Source organism: Coloeus monedula (assembly GCF_965178545.1).
Source record: "Coloeus monedula genome assembly, chromosome: Z".
NCBI lineage: Eukaryota > Metazoa > Chordata > Aves > Passeriformes > Corvidae > Coloeus > Coloeus monedula.
Window position 1 is genome coordinate 63794296 of NC_138822.1, and position 22156 is coordinate 63816451.

Below are 22156 nucleotides of genomic sequence, written 5' to 3' on the forward strand. Positions count from 1 at the left end.
GGCTGTGCTCCCGCGTCGCTCTCTCGCCGCCCGCGGGCGCAGCGCTCAGCCCCGCTCCGCCGCGGTCCTGCGCATCCGCTTCCGCCGCCTCCTCACGCCCCCGCGTCGCTGGTGGCAGCGCGGACTCGCCGCATCTCGCACGGTAAGGGCGATGCCCCCTCCCCTGGGCGAGCGCAGCTCTGCGGGGATGATGGGGAGGCTGCGCGCTGCCTCCCCGCAGTCCCCGGTCCGCGGAGCTCGGGGGCGGTGGGGCGGATCGGGCCCCGGGCGGTGTGGCCGCGGTCCGTGCGGTGCCGGGAGGGGCCCGTGCCGCGGGTGGTGCAGAGTTGTCCTTGGGGCCCGAGCGAGTGGACCCGGGCCTGGGAGGGACCGGCAGGTGGGTGTGGGGAGGGAGGGCGGCCCGGCTGGTGGGTCCCATGCTGTTCCTCATGAGAGGCGGATAGGGGACCCCAGTGCTCGCGTCTGTGCATCCCCGGCCGGTGGGACCCGCTCCGTCCCTCGTGGGGGCGGATAGGGGACCCCAGTGTCCCCGGCTGTGCATCCCCCGCCAGTGGGACCCGCTCCGTCCCTCGTGGGGGGCGGATAGGGGACCCCAGTGTCCCCGGCTGTGCATCCCCGGCCGGTGGCCTTCCCGGCTTTCCCCGTCTCCGCGATTGGATTTGCCTGGTGTGGGTTTGGCCGCGCACCGGTTTGCTCGAGGGTTGTGGAGAGAAAATAACGTAGCGAGAGCTGGTCCTGATCTTGCCATTCATGCTATATTTTAAACCTGCTTTGCTTGGAGAACTGGATAAGATTGTGCCCTTTTAAATCAAAATGGTTTAACGAAAAACAACTTAGAAAGTTGTAACTAAAATTGTCCTCCAAGTTATGTAACTTCCAGTTGATGCTGAATGGAAATCAGACTGAGCCAGTAGTGTCACTAATCACAAGTATGCACTGAGGTCACAGTGTTCCATTTCTTTGTCCAAAGTGACAATAAACTGCTCAGAGCAGCCTGTCACACCATAGAACACCTTTTATGAAACGGTAACACCGTGTCACACCATAGAACACCTTTTATTAACGGATAATAAAGTGTTACACCAGAGAACATCTTTTATGAAAGGATAACACCATGTGTGTCACACCGTAGAACATCTTTTATCAAAGGATAACACTGTATGTGTCACACCATAGAACATCTATTGAAGGATAACACCACAGACCATCTTTTATTGAGGGATAACACCATGTGTGTCACACCGTAGAACATCTTTTATCAAAGGATAACACTGTATGTGTCACACCATAGAACATCTATTGAAGGATAACGCCACAGACCATCTTTTATCGAGGGATAACACCATATCAGACCATAGAACATCTTCTATCAAAGGATAACACCATGTCATACCATAAAACAACTTGTACTGAAGTGTGTTTCTTTGTCATTACAGTTATACAGTAGCTTTTTAATTGATTTTGACTTAAGCATGTGCTCCTTGCAATATGTCTTAGAAATAAAGTGCAAACCATTAAAAAAGCCCAATAAATAACAAATAAGTTGCTAATTATTTCAGCCTTGGTGAACTTTCCTCCAGGAATGAATTGGAGCAAATATGTGGGTTTTTTGATAGTTAGAAGAGATGATTGTAGCAGTTTCCCCTAATCCATGCAATTTCACCACTTTTTTCAAGGTATCGTGCTACTGGGCTTTCTGGTGAATGATAAGGTTTTATGTATTATGTATACTTCTTACTGAGGTTACTAGGAGGTTGCAATACTGTAGGAATTAATTTTTCTGAAGTAAGAGATTCTGTTGTTTTTAAGACATAACAGAAAATCAATTTCAACATGTCATCAGTCAAGCGCTTGGTTTATGCAGTCATCCATTTCTTGAGAGAGCAGAGTCAGATGGATACTTTCACTCCAGATGAACAAGAAAGCTTGGAAGGTAAGCAACAAAGGTGCTTTCATATATATTTATTTATATGTATATATACATATATATGTGTGTTTGTATGTGTATATGTATATAATACCTACACAGGTGTTAAATTCTTTATGTATAATATGACAGAAGGTAACTGGAGTGACGTAAATGAAACTGCCACCAAATATTATCTGCAAATAAGATCATGATCTTAATGTTTCTGAGATTATTAGTTTAAAGACGTCTGTCATTTAAAAAGTATTATAAAGCTACAAATGTGTAGTGCCTTAATTTGAGCAACAGGTACTTTAAATCACATCAGTGGGAGAGTTCTTCCCCAGCCTGAACCTATGATTCTAAGTTAAGCAGTGCTGTAATGCAGACACTGGTAATGACTTGTGTATGTGTCCCACAAATTTCTGCTGCTTCTTTCTCTTTTATGTTTGGTTTCTTTCTGCATTTCATATCTGTTACTAGCTCTGCTGGTTACAGAGGAAGTAAAACAGTTACTATATTGGTTTTCGTTTATGAGGAGAACTGTTTTCTACTTGCAAGGATTCTATGTTACTCGTGAGGGAAAAGACATCCTAAGAATACGGAAAATAAGATAAATGCTTTGCATTTCTTTTTCACTTCAGTACTGGCTCCAAAGAGTATGTGGTAGTGAATATTTTCAGTATGGTATAGCTTCTATTATACATCCAAGTTCATCTGTCTGTAGACATAGCTACAGACAGATAAATAGATTGTCTTTGTAACCTTGTAGTATTTGATGTTTTCCTTCATACTGCTCTTATTCCTTTTCCCTAATTCCTGGAGACTTCATGCCAGGTGGTATCAGAATGTGGAATTGAGAGAAGAATAAAGTCTTAATACTGCAGTAAGTTTTTCATAGCATCTTTTAAAAAGATCTTTCTACTGTTTCAAGCAGTCTTTGATTCTGACCATCTGCCAGAGGAGGAATTTGGAGGGAGAAGTCTAGGACCAGCAGTGCAGTTGATCACTGAGTTCTGTGAAATCTTAAGCATGGAGAGACTTTGCTGAGATGCAAAGCAAGTCCTGTTTCTCAGAGGCATAAATTAAAAGATAAATTTGGAGTGTGCTTCCTTCTATTATCTGTTGGTTATCCAGTGTAGTTACTCACCAAAGTAAACAAGAAAGAAAGCTTTGTGTCATTATATTCAAAGGATAGTCCCAAAGGAATAAAAGCCAAAAGATTTGGTTTTACGTCAGAATCTGGAGCATTTTGTACATTTGAAAAGCGGCAGCCATCAACAAATTTAACCTGTGTCAGATTATGATGATGTTCATCTGATGAAAGAAAACAATGCTTTTGGAAATCATATATAATGAGAGATGAAGAGATTTACTTTTGGTTTTGTAATGAAACTGATAAACATCGGGTAACGGTTGAAAATTTACCTGGTAACATGTCTTAGAGCAGCCTTAGCCAATGTGTATAGGAAAGAATGAATTTTAAGGTTCAGTTTTCCAAATAAAAAATATTACAAAACCTCAGTGGTGCTTAAATGCTAATGCAAAATTTACCATTTTAATACAGATCTGAAATCCTAATTTTAGATCTCTGCTCTGCCACAAGCATGGGACCATATGCTATGTGTTAGAGGATAAGAGGCGGGCATTCTGAAAAATAGCCTCATTTTAGTTGTGCAAAATATCTTTGGTGCATGTAGAGTAGCAATAGCCCAAGTCTTACTCACTGAAGTGTTTAATGTTAGGTGGAGACATAAAGGATGAAAAGAATTGACTGGTAGTTTTTGTTGGTACCTTATGTGCCTATTTGGTATCTGTGAAAAGATAAAACACTGTATGATTGACTGTGCCAAGAAGTAATTCAAACAGTTCCCTTTTCCCATAAAACAACAAAAGACATAGAACATTACAAAAAAAATTGAGCCTTTATAAAATGCAAGTCTAGGATGTATTCATACTTGATGATAACCTGCATTCTGCATGTTTGAATTATATAGTAATGTCAATGAGAGTGTAAATTTCCTTTAGGAATTTTGTACTTGCTTGATGAATAAAAATGCCTTATTTTGAGAAAGAAGAGTAATTGGAAGGTATACCAGAGAAATATATTCCCTTAGCATCCAGAGCAGTGTTACAGGTCCCCAGTGGTTAGTGCTCAACTCTTTTGTATGAACTACATACAAAAGAGAAGATCTCTTCTTCCAAGTTGTATTTTAGACTGTGTTTAAATTGCAGTTATTTCTCTTTCCTGTTTACAGGGTGGGGTTTTTTTCTCTCTGTCGCTCTCTTTCTTTCTTCTTTTCTCTAGCACCTGTTTCTGTGGGATTAAAGGAAAAACTCTCTACAACATGCACAAGGCTGTGATTTTCTTCTTACTTCTATGATTGATGTACCACAACTAATTTCTCTAAGGCAGTGTTTCCAAAACAGGAAGGCAGTGGATGCATGTAATACTTGACTTGGGTAAGGTTATGTGTAACATGAAGCAAGATGATAGCAAGTACTAAGGAGGCCTCAGCAGCCCAATTAATGCTCATTATTCAGTGATCAGTAGTCTGCGTGTTGGCTGTGATGCTTTTGTGTTGCTTGGTGATGCAAACTTGTGTTTGGAGAGCAAAAAATCATGGAGCTATGTGGCACTGGGGGTACAGAGCTGTGCTCCAGCATAGCCCAGGTGCTGGTATTATCAGATAGTGGGTGTTTGTGTGAGCCCCAGCTGTTCCAACAGGGAGGTGGGCATCTGTACTGGTTTGCAAGGTGGTCACTTGAAGCTTCAGCCACCACCTAGGTGGATCATGGTAGAGCTAATTGGGAGAAGAGATAACTTTGGCCTTTGAAATCAGACATAGGAAAAATCTTAGGTGAATAGCTGACATGGTGCATCAACTCTCTCCCCAATAATACTGAGCTTGCAGCATTTGACAGTGTCTCACTTTGATAAATGGGATAGCAAGGTGCTGGCAATCTGGCCTTCTGCAAAATTTTTCAGGCAAAAGACAAGTTTCCACTCCTTTGAGTTTACTGGAGTCAGGTTTTCATGTAGCATTAAAACAGGGTAGTTGCTGATCTTGTCACAACTTATTACATCTTCTGATTTGAAAATGTTTCTGTTTTCTCAGTGTTTATTTCTATGTGGGTTTCTGTTGTTGGCTTGCATTTAGCCAGTGGTTATTCTAACCTATTGATTCATCCTATAAGAGGTCCTAATTTTATCTGTGATAGATAGAAGGATTATATATTCCATTTTCCATTTAAAGGAGAAATATGGGAATTCACTGCACCAACTAATTATTTGATGAAAATGCTGAGTAGTAACAATGTTATAGTCAGAATTACTTTGTGTACACATAATGTGCACTGCTGCATTTTGCAAAACTCTTCTGTATCATTGGTGTCATAGATTTGATGCCTTGAAAAAGATAAGGGATGGGGCTGTATTTTAAATTTATGCAAAACTACAAATGAGGTGAGGCATTCAGAAAAGGGAGTGTCTTTAGTTAAACTGGCAGGGAACATTAGTATGTAAACTATTGCAAGTGGCTTCCTGTTAAGTCATATAAGGAAAAAACATGTGTAATTCCACTGATTTTATAATCAGCTTGGTAATAAGTACTATTAATATATATAATTCAAAATTCAGTGTAATCTGTGTTTTCAAGAATTAAGTTTTTCACATAGCAGGGGACAAAAGAGTTTAACCCAAATCCCTCAGTGCTCTTACTGGGTGATTTAGAACCTAGTAAATTGATTTACAGATTATAGGAGCAACTTGTCTGCATATTTAGCAGTGTATTCAATTGTTACATGTTACCAACTTTTACTTTGTGTCATGCTATACTGTTTGTAAGAAATTTCTATTGTATGTTGTAAATTTTTTTTAATAACGTTTTCTAGGTTTTACTATTTTACAAATCTATTTCCCCCCCCTTTCCTGCCTGCTGTGACATAGAAGATAAAAACTGGCCTTACTGTTGCTAACCTTCAGTAATTTTATTTTTTCTAATTTTGGATCAGTGTTCAGTTTCATTGTAATGCAAGTAATTCAAATTATATTGATTAGGTTAACATTGGATTGAAGGTAAGTTTAAATACTAAGAATCTGCTTTTACTGATACATAATTTGAATTCAGATACTGCTGGTTGTCTATAGTTTAAGTTAAAACAGCCATTTTTCTGTTCAAACTAGGGTTTACAATGATCCTTCTTTGTTCCTCCTCAGTTTTCAGTCTAAAATATTTAGATGATACACGTTAATATAAACATTGTACTAGGTTCTTAAGATTATAAGGAAAATAATTATATCATTTGCAGTAGTGTAACTGTGTGTATGTATAGGTATGTATATATACAGAATTGTATACAGTAATTGCCACTGATCTTCTTTTGTCTAAAAATATGAGCATATTTAAAACTTCAGCTAGGGATATGGCTCTACGTTTTTAGGCTTACTGAGTGTATTTGCATTATTGCAGGTTTTGGAGGGCCATTTAATCCTTACGCACAGAACATGTGAAGGGATACTGCAGATATTTGTTTTATAGGATAAACTTCTGTGATTAATGCAGGATTTTGTTAATAAAGTATCTTCAAATAAATATACTTGGTTCCAAAGAAAAGATAAGTGTAATAAGTATCTTGCCTTTATTCTGTACAGTAAAGATGAGCCATTTTCTTCCAGCTGTTATGGCACACAAATATATGCCAGTTGTGTGCTTTGAGGTGGGGTATGTGACACATGGACATGCATAGTTGTACTATGAGGTGTGGTGCTTTTGTTAAATCACTATAGTTTTATATTAAGAATAAAAGGCTGAAAGAATTGAAACTAAGTTTTAAATGTAATGGTTAAACTATATGTGGATTGTGTATATCTTAGATCTTCTTCAGCAAGCTAATTCTGTGGGGATCAGGTAGCCTCTCTTTATTTTTTGGTATGTTCCAAAGAGCTGCTTTTACTAGCTGAATAAGGAAGTGAGTCACAGCTTTATAAATAAATCAGTGAAGTTATGCTTCTATTGAGAAACTGGTGACTTATATTGTTAATTTTTTTTCCTGTAAGTTGCAATTCAGTGTCTGGAGACTGTGTTTAAGATTACCCTGGAAGATACTCATCTTGCATCCTCACAGCATTTGATAGAAATGTTCACTAATTCTATTCAAAAGGTAAGAATTTAATTTAGATTCTAGAGTTACTCTGCCAATATGTGCTAAGGTTTCATATTGTATACACAATATTAAAGAGCTGTGTAGGTCAAAATGATGTGAAAACTTAAGGAAACTATGAAAAAAGCTAAATTTCCATAAAAGCTAGCATAATGAGAATCTTTGGGGGCAGTGGGAGGAATTAATTTCAGCTAGACAAGGAAAATTCTATATAGAAAATTACTGAAGAGTGGATGCCTCATTCTCACTTGAAGTTTTTTATTCTTCATTTAAGCATTTTGCAATTCCCAGAGTTAAATGCCTGATGTGCCTGAGGTCATTCATAGTTTGCTGATGCTTCTCAGTTCTTTCTGAAAGTTTTTGATAAAATCAGGGCTTATATATTAAAGGAAAAAATCTTGGGTTTTTTTTCATACAGAATGACATGCTGCCTCTCTCACGTTCTTTACCAGAGGGCGTTGTAAAGGCTGACCAACTGAAGGATGAAGGTTTGTAATAAAAGTAAAAATAACTTGTCTTATGCTCTTATTACATTTTTGCATTATTGTGGGTAGTGATAGTATAGCAGCTGGGTACCAAGCACCCCACAAAAAACTTCAGTTTATACATTCTCTGGTGACTGCTATGTCATAAGAGGGCTAGGTGATTTGTTCCATCCAGGAGCAAAGAAAAAAATGTTTATTCTCTTCCTGTCTCTAGAGGTTGCTAAAAATCTAAGGGATAACATGTAAAGGTGGAAACATTCCTAAGTAGCAGAAGCTTTAAAGAACGAACAGCTGTTGTTTGGCTGTTTGTACATGGAATTGTTATACAAGTTTCTACTTTTATTGAAATGGTTATATGATGTCAAACATTTGTAAAAAACTGACCCAGCAGAAGCCAATGGAAAAATTCTTGTGAACTTACTGGGGTTAATATTTCACATATGTGAAATTATTTGTGTGCTTTATAAAAATTGCAGACGAGCCAGTTGTTTATTTTCCCTTTGGCAGCTGTTACTGCTGTTCTGTAAGGAAAAGCTGCTGTACCATAGAAGTCACTAATGCTTCCTAACAAGCAAGCCATATATTTCCCCTCAAAAAGAAGGGGAGGGGAATGGAAAAAAGCATGTAGCACTGATGACTGTTACGAATTGTTATGGATTGATGCCTTATGAATTACATTGTTTATGACCTGTTAGATTTTCAGATAGTTGAGTTTTATAGGAAAAATAAGTAAACTTCTACTTGCAAGGCAAATGTAATCCTCTTAAAATTTCCATAATAATGTGGAAAAAGTCCTACTGTTTTTCAAAATGAGTTCCATGTCTCGCTTGTCTTAAAATTGATCATCTGTAATCATAAATGCAGCCCACTACTGGCTCTGAAAGTAAGCTTTCCTAATTGTTGGAGTTGCTCATTAGCTCTTTAATTCTGAGGATGAGAGCTCAAACATGGTTAGGTCACAGGTGAAAATTTGTTAGTCAGTTGTAACCTACCTGCTGTGCGTGCTGGCTTTTCATTTTGCTGTTACTGCCAACTCATGGAAAGTGAAGAATACCTCTAGGTCTCAGTATGGTTATTGAACTGTAGGAATAGCCAGCACTTTGCAGGTGTGGGTGTTACAGCTGTTTTAAATCTGTGACTTCAGTCTTGCTATCTTTTATCCCACAAGAGTTTGTGAAATAGCACACACTAATTTCATTTTCTCAGTCTATGTGTTAGTCTTCATGTGGTTTTACCAAAGTAATTCCACAGCTCTACTGAAAAAAAATTGAAAGGGTCTAAACTTTAACAAAGGACCATTTCAAATGTCAGCTGTCAGGGGCATTAGTAAGCAGTTTTGAACTGCATGAGATGCCTCTGGTAATTTCCTATAATAAAATTAAAACCTAGTGTCCTGCTTTCTCTGTTGTTTTGATCCTTCACATACTCAGACACATATAATCCTTCACCACTATCATGCTTTTCAGTTATGAGTATTTACTAGCCCAAGTTAGGAAATAAATTGGGTAACTTGGGGAAGTCTACTTGACCTGTATCTTCTTTAATATCTATTCTATAAATTATGTAACTGATTTCCTCATTTCTATCTGTATGTCCTTACCAATGGAATAACTTCCGTCACCTTTGTGGCCACCAGCCTGCTCCTCCTATGGTCTCAAACCAGCGCTAATATTTGTAGAAATTGGCTAATGAATGGCAAAACAAAATCAAGGAGCTGAATTTTATTTCTTGGTCCTTATAGAACCAGGAAGTAATATACCCTTCAGACTACTAAATACTTGAATTTACTTGCCTAACCTTGTATATCACTTGACACTTTGGCTTAGTATAAGAGCACAGATTATGTGCACGTTTCTATAGTGTAATAGTGGCCTGATCATAAAAAGATCTGTCTTTTATTACCACAGTATAATTATAACAATAGGTAGTATTCTCAGTATAGAGGACACACATTCAAAAGTATAACAATTTGTGTAATTTTTTTGTCTTAAGGATTTTTTATGATACTAAAACAGAATAGTTGCTTTTCCATATCTCAGCAAAATTAGTAGATCTAGCTATTTTTCTGTTTTCCTTTAGCAAGGTTGCAGCTGGAGAGAGAGATAACAAGAAGGGTATGCACTGATACTATCTCCAACTTAGCCTTGCACCCTGGATCATCTTCAGACCAGTATCAGAAATTCTAACATTGACAGTCATTGATGGAATTTTTGTTTTAAAGGAACACTGACTGCTGCAATCTTGCTGAGTGCAGCTAACTTGCAAGGCTATTTTGTCTGACAACATAATTCAGTGTACAGATCTTTACCTTAGAATAAAGGAAAGCTGCATAGACAGTGGGCCTCTAGAAACAAGAAAGATAGAGGATATATTAATTGCTGTCCATCTGTTCTCTGTGTATTTTGAAGGTATACATGCAAGTACAGTTTGTTTGACTTCTCACTGGAAAGGATTGCTGACTATAATTGCAGTCTAGTATAGCACTATTAAGACGATGTGATTTTGTACTACTTTGATGATATTTTGTTACTTAAATCTGGTTTTGTTCATTAAGCTCTCCGTGTTCACAAATAAATGCAAGTACAGTTGTTTCATTTAGTGTAAGCACAGAGGACTTGCTCCACAGTCTTGCTTTCTGTAAAACTGTTGTGCTGACTGAACTTTTCTAGCCTTTGCTTACGCAGTTACCTACATCAGTAATAACTTATTGACCTATCCCTTGACTTGTTTATTTTAGGAGAAGGTTAAAATATTTGGCCAAAGTACAAGAAGTCAGTGCAAGTCTATAATTTTCCTGACAATTTCTTAGTGTTTCTAGGAAGTCAAGGCTTCTGTAGGATCTAGCTGGCCAAAAATTGATAGTATCAGGGCCACAGACAAGTTTGGGCACTCTGGACTAGGTTTTTTACTACTGTGTCATCAGAACTACCAGGATTGCCTTGTGTTGGGGACAAAAGAATGTGTAAGGTGTCTTTTGCTTTGAAAGATCTTAGTCCAGAATTTTCTGTCCATAGAGAAGTTACATAAATATTTCTGGGGTTTTTTCCACTGGACGTAAAACATATGAAATGTGAAAATTTGTTACAGAGGAGAAGTTCTAAGCTTCCTTGGTGAGAAATTTTACCTCTGAATCCTTTTAGATTGCTTATGCTATACATTTCATTATCTTAATGAATTAATTAAGTAGTGTCACAAAAATGCAGCTTATGTGCTTAGTTTTACTTTTGTTTGATTTTTTTGTGTTATGTAGATAGTTACAAGGAAGTTGTTGGGACATACAAGAAAATGAGATTAAAAAATTAACATACTGGGCTTGCAAAGATAGTTAAGACTGATGAATCTATACTAGAGTGGAACTGCAATTACAATGACACTTCTCAGTGAAGTGATCTTTGCTTAACAGCAGAAACTAGCTGGAAAGTCTGAAATACCAAGATGAGAAGAGGAAGGTTTCTATGATGTACTGCAATGTACATAATAAACTTCTACAGACATAGTAGATATTTTTATTTGCATTATTCCATGACATTTCTGTTTAAAAGAATGTATCTCAAGAAAGTGCAGTCATAAGTCACTTATATAGATGCTATAAGGTAGCTGCTCTATTTCTTTCATACAGAGCTCTCATCTAACTACATACTGTGTCATCTAACTACTTAAGAGCTTATTATTATTTATTTCAGGTAATAATCATATGAAGGAAGAAAATTATGGTGCTGCAGTGGATTGTTACACTAAGGCTATAGAACTGGATCCAAACAATGCAGTCTATTACTGCAACAGGTAAAACCAAAATGATACACACCTTTCATTCCTGGACTTTAACAGTATTTTAAAAATAAATTGTGTTGCAGGTCGAACACAAGGCTAGAAACCCCACTATTCGGAAATCTATTGTTAGATTTGTAAAATTTGAGTGCAAGTGAGCTCATTCAGCATATCTGTATGAGTTAAAGGTGTGACATGGGCTTTAAAATTACGTACAACTCTTCAGACCAGGTACTGTGTGTCAGGTTGTCTGTATGAAATCATAACATAGGCTGTGATTTCCAGCCTGCTGAGAGTAGTAAAAGCCTTTTTCTCTGGTGTTCTAGTGACTCAGCTGCTCTCTCTATCTCCCATAGTACTAGCTATCTCTGGCAAAAAAAAATCATCAGTGTGGGAATACCATTTTGGAGATTTCAAGCGTTTTGTAAATACTCAGTATTTTTATGTGTGACCTGTTGAAAAATAACAGTGCTGCTGTTACAATTTTGTTATCTAATCTGTTCTTTACCATCATGAAGACATAGTGATTTGGCATCAGATAAGCTTGGAAGGGCATGTTAACCTAGTCACAGTTGTCCGCTCTTGTGGAACACTGCCTGGATGACCAGCCCAAGAGCAAAGGCAGTCTTGACTGTGGGCCCTACTGGAATGAGCCTGCCTCTAGAGTGCCTCCATTATTAATTTAAGGATAGAGGATATATTAACTGCTGTCAATCTGGCCTTGTGGCACTGTACCCACTGGATTGTGCTCTTTTTGGAGCTCTGCATCCATTGCTTTAGAGTCTAGTTTGTGATAAATACAAATGAAAGATTCAGTGTTTAAAGCCAAGTATAAAGGAAATATGCACTTATGCTAACATTTTACATATTTAAGATGGCAGTTCAAAGTGTAAATCATCTATATTCCTTGTGAAAACTGATCACATGAGTAACTTTAGGTATAAAGTGGAAATATCAGACCAGATTCAAAAGCTTCCCAAAATCACTGGAAGTTTCCTCAGTAGAAGGGGCTTAAATGTCAAAGGTGTAATTAGCAAGAGCAGAAATAATTTTTGTGTTGCATCATCACATACCACATTTGTGAGAACCAAATGTCTTGATGTCAGTCAGTACAGTATTGTATGTAATTATTTAAAAGAAAACAGGAGTTGTTTGGAGTTTTGTGGATGATAGGGTGTTTGAATAAGTACACCTTATTCTTATCTTAAGCTTGTTTAGGAGCCACGGGGACATACTGCGTTCAGTCGGATTGTTTTGTATTCACAGCAGTGCAAAAAAGAGAGGGCTGATATGCTCTCAGAATTTTAACTGGTCATATAAATCTTCTTGTGAACATGGAAAAACATTTTCTGTTCAAACACATGTGAGAACAAGCATTGCTCCCAGCTTTTATTTATAAATCTTCACTGGCATCTGTGGAGTTGGACAACTGTTAAACAGCCTAAAATACATAAGTAGTCCCATTCAGAAGACATTTTAATCAAAGTCAGAAAAACTCAGGCAATTTGGAGGTAATCACAGGAGAAAGGATTCTTAATAAAAAAGAGAAATGCTTTATGCAATGAAAACATTGTAATGTCTACTATTTCTTTTAACCAAGGAAGAATAAGTTAGAGTGGTTTGAGACCTTTCAAACTGGTGAAGTTTTGATTTAGTGTGTTTCAATGTCCTTTTTAATTTGGCTAAGTCTTTACTCTTATTGTATTAATATCTGCAACATTTAATATTTCTCCAATATAGAGATGCAATTGTAATTTAGTAATTCAGAGGTTATTGAGAAATGTTCTCATGCTTTACCTACAAGCATGAGTTGACTTTTAAAAAACTGAGCAGGGAGAATCACAGCATTCCTCTGAATGGCTGTAAAATGATACTTCTTGCTGGGAAACACCAATTGTATAAAATATTTCCCCATTAACAATGATTTTATGTAAACTACTACTTGACAGTTTCACTTCTTGTAATAGGTTTTATGATTTATTTTGTGCACAGTCATATGCTAGATCTTAGATAGTTCCTTAGAATTATTTGTCCTTTGTGTCCTCAGAGATGTGCATGTTCTCCAAAACCGAAGCCCAGCAATGCACCTATGCACGTACTTAACCCATAACATTTGCTTGTCCTACTTCATTAAAGAAAGTGAAGCATTGCCTAAATAGCGAATGAAAAGTCACCAAGATTAAATAAGTCACAAACATGTGAATATCTAAGCTGGGGGTTTGGTTGGTTTTTTTTGTTTTGTTTTGGGGTTTTTTTTGGTTTGGTTTGTGGGTTGGTTGGTTGGGTTTTTTGACAAAGCTCTCATTTCCTTACCATCTTTCTCTTAGGGCTGCTGCTCAAAGTAAGCTCAACAACTTCAGGGAAGCAATAAAGGACTGTGAGAGTGCCATAGCAATAGATCCAAAGTACAGCAAAGCATATGGAAGAATGGGGTAAGCTAATAGAAATCTGAGTAAACACTGAAGACCCATGTGTACATCACCATAGATTTTCTGAAATATGTGGAGCCAGCTTGTTTTATTCAGCTGATATTCTTGTTCTGAAAGTGTAGGAATTTTCTGAAGATGACCCTGTCAGACTGTCAGCTCTTTTTATAAGTGATTGATACCAGCATTTTCATCTTATTTCATCAGTTTGCAGTTTTTGTCTTTCAATTTATCAACTTGCTGGATTTAGTTTAGGAAATAATGATGGTTGTTTCTAACTAGTTCCTAACTAGTTACAAGTAATCAAAATTCTGTTGTTGGAACACTGAAACTGTTAATGATGCTGTTAGAGAACAATACTGGGGCTTCACACTAGCAGGAATAAAGTCTTAATTTTTCTGTTCAATAATAGCTCTTTGGAAGCAGATATTTTAGCAAGAATAAACTATGTCTCTTTGGCAGGTTTTCTCAGTAATGTCTGAGAGATTACCTGTATAACCTCTTGAGGGTGGGTTTAAGTGTTACCTGAAAACAATGTCAGGAATGCTCTAACAGGCTGTTGGTTTGAGTGAAGGGCTGTCCTCCCAGGATGTCTAGCTTTGCATTTTCAATAATCAAGCACATTTTGGTAGTGGACTTAATGCTGCATATGTCTTTGGAGGTTATATTTATACCAGTAAATTAAAAAATGCTTGGATTGTTTGTTGCATCAGTTGGCACAAAATGGCTCATGTCCATGCTATTAAAATTTAGTTTGCAGTATGGAGTGGCCACATCCAAACAACCTATTTCTAAACTGCATTGTCTGTCTTAAATTCTGAACCATGTCCTGAAACTGTGTGTGGCAATTCTTGTTGGCCTGGCCTGGGACAAAACCATGCAGGGGACATTTATTTTAAGATAAAATGTGGTGAAATTCTATCACTTAACTTTCCACAATACAGTTCATTTTACTAATACCAACCTAGACTAAGTAGCTTTTGAAATGATTAATGAATTTTGAAATTTTAGGTTGAATTGGTTGTTGAATTGGTTTTGTTTCATTTAATTCTCCTTAGATTGTTTCTTTGTATAGCACAATCCAAGCTCCCTTGATTTCATTGATATGGAGGGATGCTACAGGCTCATTTAATTGGAGATTGGATATTATTTTAGAATTTTAGGTCTAAGACCAATATTTCTTTGATACACACTGAAAGTGGGACCATTCTCAGGGAATCAAGCTTCTCTTTATGTGATCATCTGGTTGTTTTAATAGAGGACATATTTTGAGCTACAAGTCACTGCTTAACTCAGCAGATGAGTAAACATTTGGCATAGGCTGAATGAGGAAACCATGCTTGTTAGTAATAAGTGAAAATCTGCCCCGCCCCCCCCCCCCCCCCAGTGTAGGAACCACCTTCTCAACAAGAAGTCCTTACGAAAAAGATGTGTTCTCTGACTGCATTATGGAGACATATCAGTTTTTCTCAGAATTTGAGAGAAATTCTTTATATGTCACAGAAAGATGCAGAAATGTCAAAAAAAAGTGGGAATGTCAGTTAAAGGTGGTATTTCCAGCATGACCCTGAAAGACCACTTGTCTGGGTAGGAATTGTGAGGAAAGAAATTGTTGTCTGCTCTTCTGACTTGTACTGTGCTCCAAGAAACCTTCTCTGTAAAATACTTTTTCTGTAGAAAGCACTATTGCATCACAGAAATAATGGATTGCATTTCTTGTCTGGTCAGAAACTATTCTGGCAAGTTAATGGGCCAAAAGTGAGATTGTTTTTTATGGGGGTAATTGAGTTAAGGGAGAAAACACTAATATTGTGTGGGTGCTTCTAGGAGCAATATTGGAAACTCCTGGAGTTTCATAGAGCAATGACTAGCACAGATATATCTAAAACACTGAACTTGTTTCCAGGAGACCAAAGACCAAGGTCTGTTAGTGGGCACAAGCTTATCAATCCAGTCTGTGTAGCTCACCACACTTCAGACGGTGAACTGAAGTACTAAATAGCTGAATGTGGGTTACACAAAACTTTGACAAAATGTGGAATAGATCAGTTTAGCTTTTTGGTCAGTATAAATTGAAAATACAGTAGAAGATAGAATTGAACAACCAGATGGACTTCTGGAGTAGTTTAAAGAAAGATGATGTTTTAAATATAGTAGTGAATTGAATTTGAAAACAAATACTGCTTAAAAGTAGTAGGTCTGTCCTGTGCTCTCAAGAGCTGCTGGAGCACAGTCTTTTCAAAACGTTAAGTAGGCTTCCCTGATACAAGGGTTTCTTACAGCATTTTAGAGATATTGCTACTATGCTGTATAACCCATTTGTCAAAAGCTTTAAAAGTACAAGATCCGAAAGGAGAACCTTTGCATTGATCCTGAAATAAAAATCCATTATGCTGAAACTTGTACATCCAGCATCTTAAAATTATTAGTAATATTTATATAAAAATGTGTGAAGACAACAATATAATTACCAAAGATCTTCTATGTTTAAATTTTAATACAATAATTATTATATATAAAAGTACATGGTTTTTAATATATAAAAATAAATAATGTATTTGTAGGTCCAATTTCTTAACATTGCATTATTCATATAAGAGTACCTTTGCCCTACTTAGCCATATAAGTTTCTAAATAATGTCTTGGGTCAAAAGAACTGGAAAAAAACACTTAGAGCTTATGGAAAAAGTCACACATGCTGAATCCAGCTTGTGCTCTTAAAATACAGACTAAGTCTCACTTGATGATACCAAGGAGTTTTTAATTAAACTTGCATATATGTGAGACAGATGATGCAAGATGTGTTCTTGAGGCATCCCCTTTTCTGCAAAAACAAGTACTTACACTAAGCAGTAGTACCACAATAGCAAAACCTGTTTTAATTAAGATCAAGCTAAAAATCAGTTGCGAGATACTGTTTTACTTAGAACAGAAGATGTATCATTAGCTTTTGATTATCATTTATGTTCTAACCAGGATTTCTTTATTTCACATTAGGTTGGCTCTGACCTCAGTGAATAAATACGAAGAAGCGGTTACCAGTTATCAAAAAGCACTGGATCTTGATCCAGAGAATGACTCTTACAAGTCAAATTTGAAAATAGCAGAACAGAAACTAAGAGATGTGTCCAGTCCTGTAAGTTTGCTCTGTATCTATTTCTTTACAATAGTTTTAACTGGGATTTTGTAGGAAACTTAGCTTCAATTGCAATTTGTTTGTAGACTGGAACTGGACTGAGTTTTGACATGGCAAGCTTGATAAACAATCCTGCCTTCATTAGTATGGTGAGTATATTTCAAGGTTTTAAAAACTGAACTTTTAAGAACAACTGTTGTTCAATAACACAAGCAATTTTAATTATTATTATAGCAATGGTTTTATTACACTGAATTTCAACTTTCCTACATCATTTTACACTCAAAACAAGAAGTGAAGCATGTATCTCCAATAATGCCTGTCTTATTTCCAGTTGATTCTCTGTTACTTATAGAAAACAACACACATAGATTAGCTATGCTGTTTTTATGTATGGTATGACAGTAAAGGTCTTGTCAACAGCATGGTGAAAATTTCTTCAATTCTCCACAGAGCAGTTAACAATGATACAAGGACTAAAGTAACTCTCCTTTGGGAGAACTACCCAAGAGACCTTTCCATTCTTACTCTTTCAAATTATCCCCAATAACCTTAAGAGTTCAAAAATTAATATAAATAGTGCATTATTATAGTGCATTCTTTTATGTTCAATACAATAACAAATTGTGTATTTCTCCCTCAGTATTCTTTTTTTTCCTGCATGGCTTTCTCAGCTAAATGGAATTAATTAACTTTGTAGAATGGAATTTGGAGAAAAAGAAATGGAAAAAAAACCCATAAAAACAAACCCCAAACTTATTTTCTTTAAGAAAGCAGTTAAAACTGTACATGCCTTTTGGTATTGCAATAGCACATTTCAGTCAATGCTTTTGTGTGGAAGTGCGCTGCAGTCCAAAGAGATCCATACATCTGGTTTGATAACATAGTCCAAATAATAGAGACAGTAGGCTAGGAAAAAGGGAGCAAGTTCTCTGATGGAACTCATGATTAAATAGCACTGAAACAGTGTACTATTTCACTGGCCACATGACGTACTCAAGACAACCTGTGTCTGTTCAGAATCAATGATGTATGGACCTGCCTTTTGGGAAAGGATCGTTTTGCATTGTTTCCAGAAGATGCCTGGTCAAGTAGATAGAACAGAGGGCATTTATCCAGGAATAAATGAGTTATTTTCCCAAGGTGTAGTTACTTGTTTTGTTGTCAAAGTGAAAAAATTGCCTCACTGGCTGACCTTGAGAAAATTGCTTGTAGCCTCCATTTTGGGCCCCTAAACTAAATAAGGCTTATTACTGATGGAAGAAACTAACTCTGTATTAAAGACAGAACTGACATCCATGTGACATTTTATAACTAACTATTAACTAGAGAAAAAAGTTGATTTACCTTTGAGTTATCTATATATGGTGATATATTGATCAATAGAATGAATATTGGATATATCTGATTTTTGTAATACCTTTAATAAGAGAGTTAAGAACCACATACTGTGTTTTATCTACTGGTGGTGTATTCATACAGACACTGACTTCTGTAGGAATTACATTATTAATGTTGAAAAATCACATGGTTTTTTCTATAGTATCAGTCCATAGACACCCTCACACTATGGTAAATTCAATGTAATTTTAGAGGTATCTTAATGAATGAGAAATTTAAATAGCCTCATGCTTACTACAAAATAAGAAGATATGCAGTTACCAGAGAAGATATGCATTACCACAAAACCATGCTACAAAGTAAGTCCACATTCCGGTTTACTCCGAAATATTTTGTGGCCATAATCTTAACTGTTAATGCCTGGTACTAATAACAGTTGCAAAACTAATTTATCCAGGCTGAGAAGCAACAAAATACAGACTTTTGTCCAAAAAGTCCAGTAGAAAACATTTGTCCTTGCAATTCTTGAATGTTTTGTTTGTTTTGTTTTCTGGTACTGAGTTTTTTATGTTCAATGGCTCGTCATATTTTTCATGTTTGAATCTGTAACCATTATTTTTTCTTTAACACATAATAAACTTTATCAGCTTCATTTCCATTAAATACATTGCTGTATTCTTTTTGCTGTGCATGTAAACTTAATTTTGTAATAAAACAGAATACAGCACGTGGGGGTTTTCTCCCTAGTTTTTCTCAGTGATACCCAAGTAGTAAATGTTTTATAACTTCAGCTGTATGTTGTTTATTCTAGGCAGCAAGCTTAATGCAAAATCCTCAAATTCAACAACTGTAAGTATTAAAATGGGGTACTATTAAAACAAGTATCTTTAGAAGTTTGAGTTAATAAGATGTATAGTACTTATACCTGTATTTTTGAAATGTAGATATATTACTGAAAATGTAATTTTAGTTTTGCTTACTGTAGTAGTGTAGCTTCTTCTCCCTGCAACTCTAGTTCCTCTCAGCAATTCAAAAAAACTGGGGTTTATTGCTTACAGTAAAGGTCCCTAGACACCCAATACCAACACTGTGCTAACTGTTCCAGGATGTCAGGGATGATGTCAAATGCCATTGGTGGCCCTGCTGCTGGGGTTGGTGGCCTATCAGATTTGTCCAGTCTGATCCATGCGTAAGTAATAGTTATAACTGTCACATTTGTAGTAGGATAACTGTGCAATATCTATTTAAAAGGGTACAGTGTCAAGTGAATTATACTGTGGCCTATTCCCACTGTTTGTTACTAAAACCGAGAACTCGAAGACTTATTTTCCAGGACCTTGTTTGTTTGCTCCATACATTTCCATCAATTGGATTGATTGAACTGCCGTGTGCTCAGCTTCACTTCCTGGTTCTCATACGTTGTTATTTTCTAATGCCACTTACTGAACACATTCCTTTAAACCTCTAAGTACTCCTACATGTGTTTTCAAATTGTGTGGATAAATTTACTACCAGATATCTCAGAAATTGTTAGGAAAGCTACAGATTTACTTAGCACAGGTCAAACCAATTTCTGCTCTGGCATCCCTCCATTTAGATGAGGAATGTTTCAGGGAACTCAGTATAATGAAGAATACCTTTACAAAAACCAGGACACAAGGCTTTTATTGTATAATGATGATATCCATCTGGAAGGGTCTGCACAAAAACATGCCATTTGCTTTTATGCCAAGATCTCTTAAAGGGCATACAATTTTACTTTATTTCAGCATTCTAGCAAATTTCAAACTATTTTTTAAGTTTCACCTCTTCAGGGCAAAAGTAATTTATAATTTACATAACAGAAATGTATCACTGCAAAAATCTAGGGCTGTTTTCACAAAAAAAGTTTACTACACAGACATCTATGACAATGTGGGTTTCCTTCAGTCTGCACTGTGGATTGAAGGAGTCTTGAGAGTTTGCTATTTGCACAAGATGCAGAAGTAACAGAGAGGACAAGCTAGGCTTTTTGTGAAGTCGTATTTTTTACTTACTTGTTTTTTATTAGTAAACAAGTGTTACACTTATCTTTTACATGGAATTAGTCTCACCTATTAATTTAACTCTTAAGCTACAGCTGTTACAGAGATGGATCTGTTATTACTTCAATCACGCAAGATCTAAAAATTTGATAGTATGTTTGCCTTCTACTAATGACATCTTGTTCACAAGTACAAGTTGGCAGCTGCACACTGTATTTCTGGAGCCATTAACAAAAGGTTGCACATCAACTCTTAAGAGTAGTTACTTTAAACAGTTAGAGTGGATCCTCTCAAAAAGAAGGGAATAAATCACTGGAGCAGATGTGTTATTTTACCATAAAAGGTAACATATTTTGTAAGGTGATACTTTTCTCCTCCATGTTACCAAGTAGAAGTAATAGTACTAAAGAATGAAAATAAATTGATGATGATGATCCTGTTTGGAGACACCTTAACCAGATAAAGTCATAATACTGCAAAAACCTTAAAATGGTAAATCAAGATATCTTTAATCTTAATTTTAATGTAATGCACCTTTCAGCTGTGTTGGCATATCCTGTTTTCTTACAAATGCTACTTTCATTTGCTGATTTCACTTAAAACTGTTCAACACAGGGGGCAGCAGTTTGCACAGCAGATACAGCAGCAGAATCCTGAGCTCATAGAGCAACTGAGAAATCATATCCGGAGCAGATATTTGAGTGGCAGCACTGAAGAACATTCCTGACTTCACGGAGTCATATGAATTGGAATGATATATAACCCCAAAATGCATACCATAGTTAGTAGCAAAAGCACCATTGTAACTCTTCTGCTTGAATAGAAGACAGACAATTCTTTGTGTGTGTTTGCAAACAAGAATAAATCTGGTAAACAGATCTCTTGCACATAACTTGGAACATAGCGTTTATGTATAGTTACTCCTCTGAAAATTAATACACTGAATAGGTGGTTTATTAAAATCCCCAAGTCCAAGTCATTTCAGTATGTGCATCAGATTGACCTTCGGGGCTACTGGGTGGGGAGTGTGCTGATCTTGCCTAAGAGCTACTTCTAAAATGCAAGTGTAAAAGACATGTTACTCATACGGTGAGAGTCATGATGGCTGTACTCCCTTAAACAGTATTGAAATACTGAAATATTGAAACAATAGGCCCATCTGATGTGCCCTTTTATAATGAGCATTAAGTAGTGTTGGAGTATAGTGTACTAAAAACTCATCCTTGAGAAGTCTGTTTCTTTAAGCCTGGGGAGGAGCCTTCATGAGTAACAGGAAATATTTTTCAATTTCATTGGGCAGGAGAGAGGGAAATGATTGCATATGAAGGAGTACCACAGATTGTAGAGAAAAAGAAGACAATAAGCCTGTGTAGGATAATGCAAAGAAATCAAAATGGAACTTGGCTTGGGAAAGGAAAGAAGTTCTAGGCTTTTCTACTGCCATGTATACCCTCACATCATGATGGTAGCCCTGGAGGTCAGAATTATGGCACTATGTTCCTAGGCATGGCAAGCTGTATTACATTCCGTATGTATGCAGTATTTAATATAAACTTAAAATTCTTAACTGTAATAAGCTAAAACTGAGCCTGTGACTGTACAAATAACTAGTACTGAAAATTTTAAAAAAGAACTGCCTTAGAAGGATTCTTTTTCTATTCTTGTGTGATAAATCACTGGCTTAAACAATCGGGGATTTTTTTTAAAGTTTAATTACACATATCTATCTAATATGATGGTTACATAGTCAAGTTAAAGATTTTTCCACTCTATAGTATTTGTTTCTTGCTCAGTTAATATTACACTTTCAAGACTGCTGCTCTACTCTATGTCTAGTATGTTAACTTTTTTTACTCTGCTTACTGTTGCACACTGCTTTCTGATACAAAGTACACTTGTTCTTAGCC

The 22156-nt window shown here is 36.6% G+C and overlaps 1 protein-coding gene across 3 annotated transcripts; it reads left to right on the plus strand.

The window, feature by feature from the left end:
• The first annotated feature begins 1 nt into the window (after nt 1).
• Nucleotides 2–21006, plus strand: SGTB (small glutamine rich tetratricopeptide repeat co-chaperone beta). 3 transcript variants are annotated; one of them, XM_082301516.1, is made up of 11 exons: nt 2–142; nt 1810–1933; nt 6966–7069; nt 7488–7557; nt 11238–11337; nt 13650–13754; nt 16746–16884; nt 16971–17033; nt 19037–19074; nt 19331–19414; nt 20865–21006. In XM_082301516.1, exons 2-11 carry the CDS (start codon nt 1834–1836, stop codon nt 20974–20976), a joined length of 915 nt encoding a protein of 304 aa, XP_082157642.1. In that variant the 5' UTR covers nt 2–142; nt 1810–1833; the 3' UTR covers nt 20977–21006. The 3 variants fall into 3 exon arrangements, with proteins under 3 accessions (XP_082157642.1, XP_082157644.1, XP_082157643.1); XM_082301518.1 differs by having other exon boundaries at nt 13–142; nt 1819–1933; XM_082301517.1 differs by lacking the exons at nt 2–142; nt 1810–1933 and adding an exon at nt 4114–4369.
• The last annotated feature ends 1150 nt before the right edge of the window (nt 21007–22156 follow it).

Excerpts from the sequence above, each read along its gene's own strand:
- SGTB (XM_082301516.1), top strand. The coding sequence starts at position 1,834 with ATGTCATCAGTCAAGCGCTTGGTTTATGCAGTCATCCATTTCTTGAGA. Across the intron at positions 7,070-7,487 it reads TCACTAATTCTATTCAAAAG|AATGACATGCTGCCTCTCTC; the intron begins GTAAGAATTTAA and ends TTTTTCATACAG. Across the intron at positions 19,075-19,330 it reads AATCCTCAAATTCAACAACT|GATGTCAGGGATGATGTCAA; the intron begins GTAAGTATTAAA and ends TAACTGTTCCAG.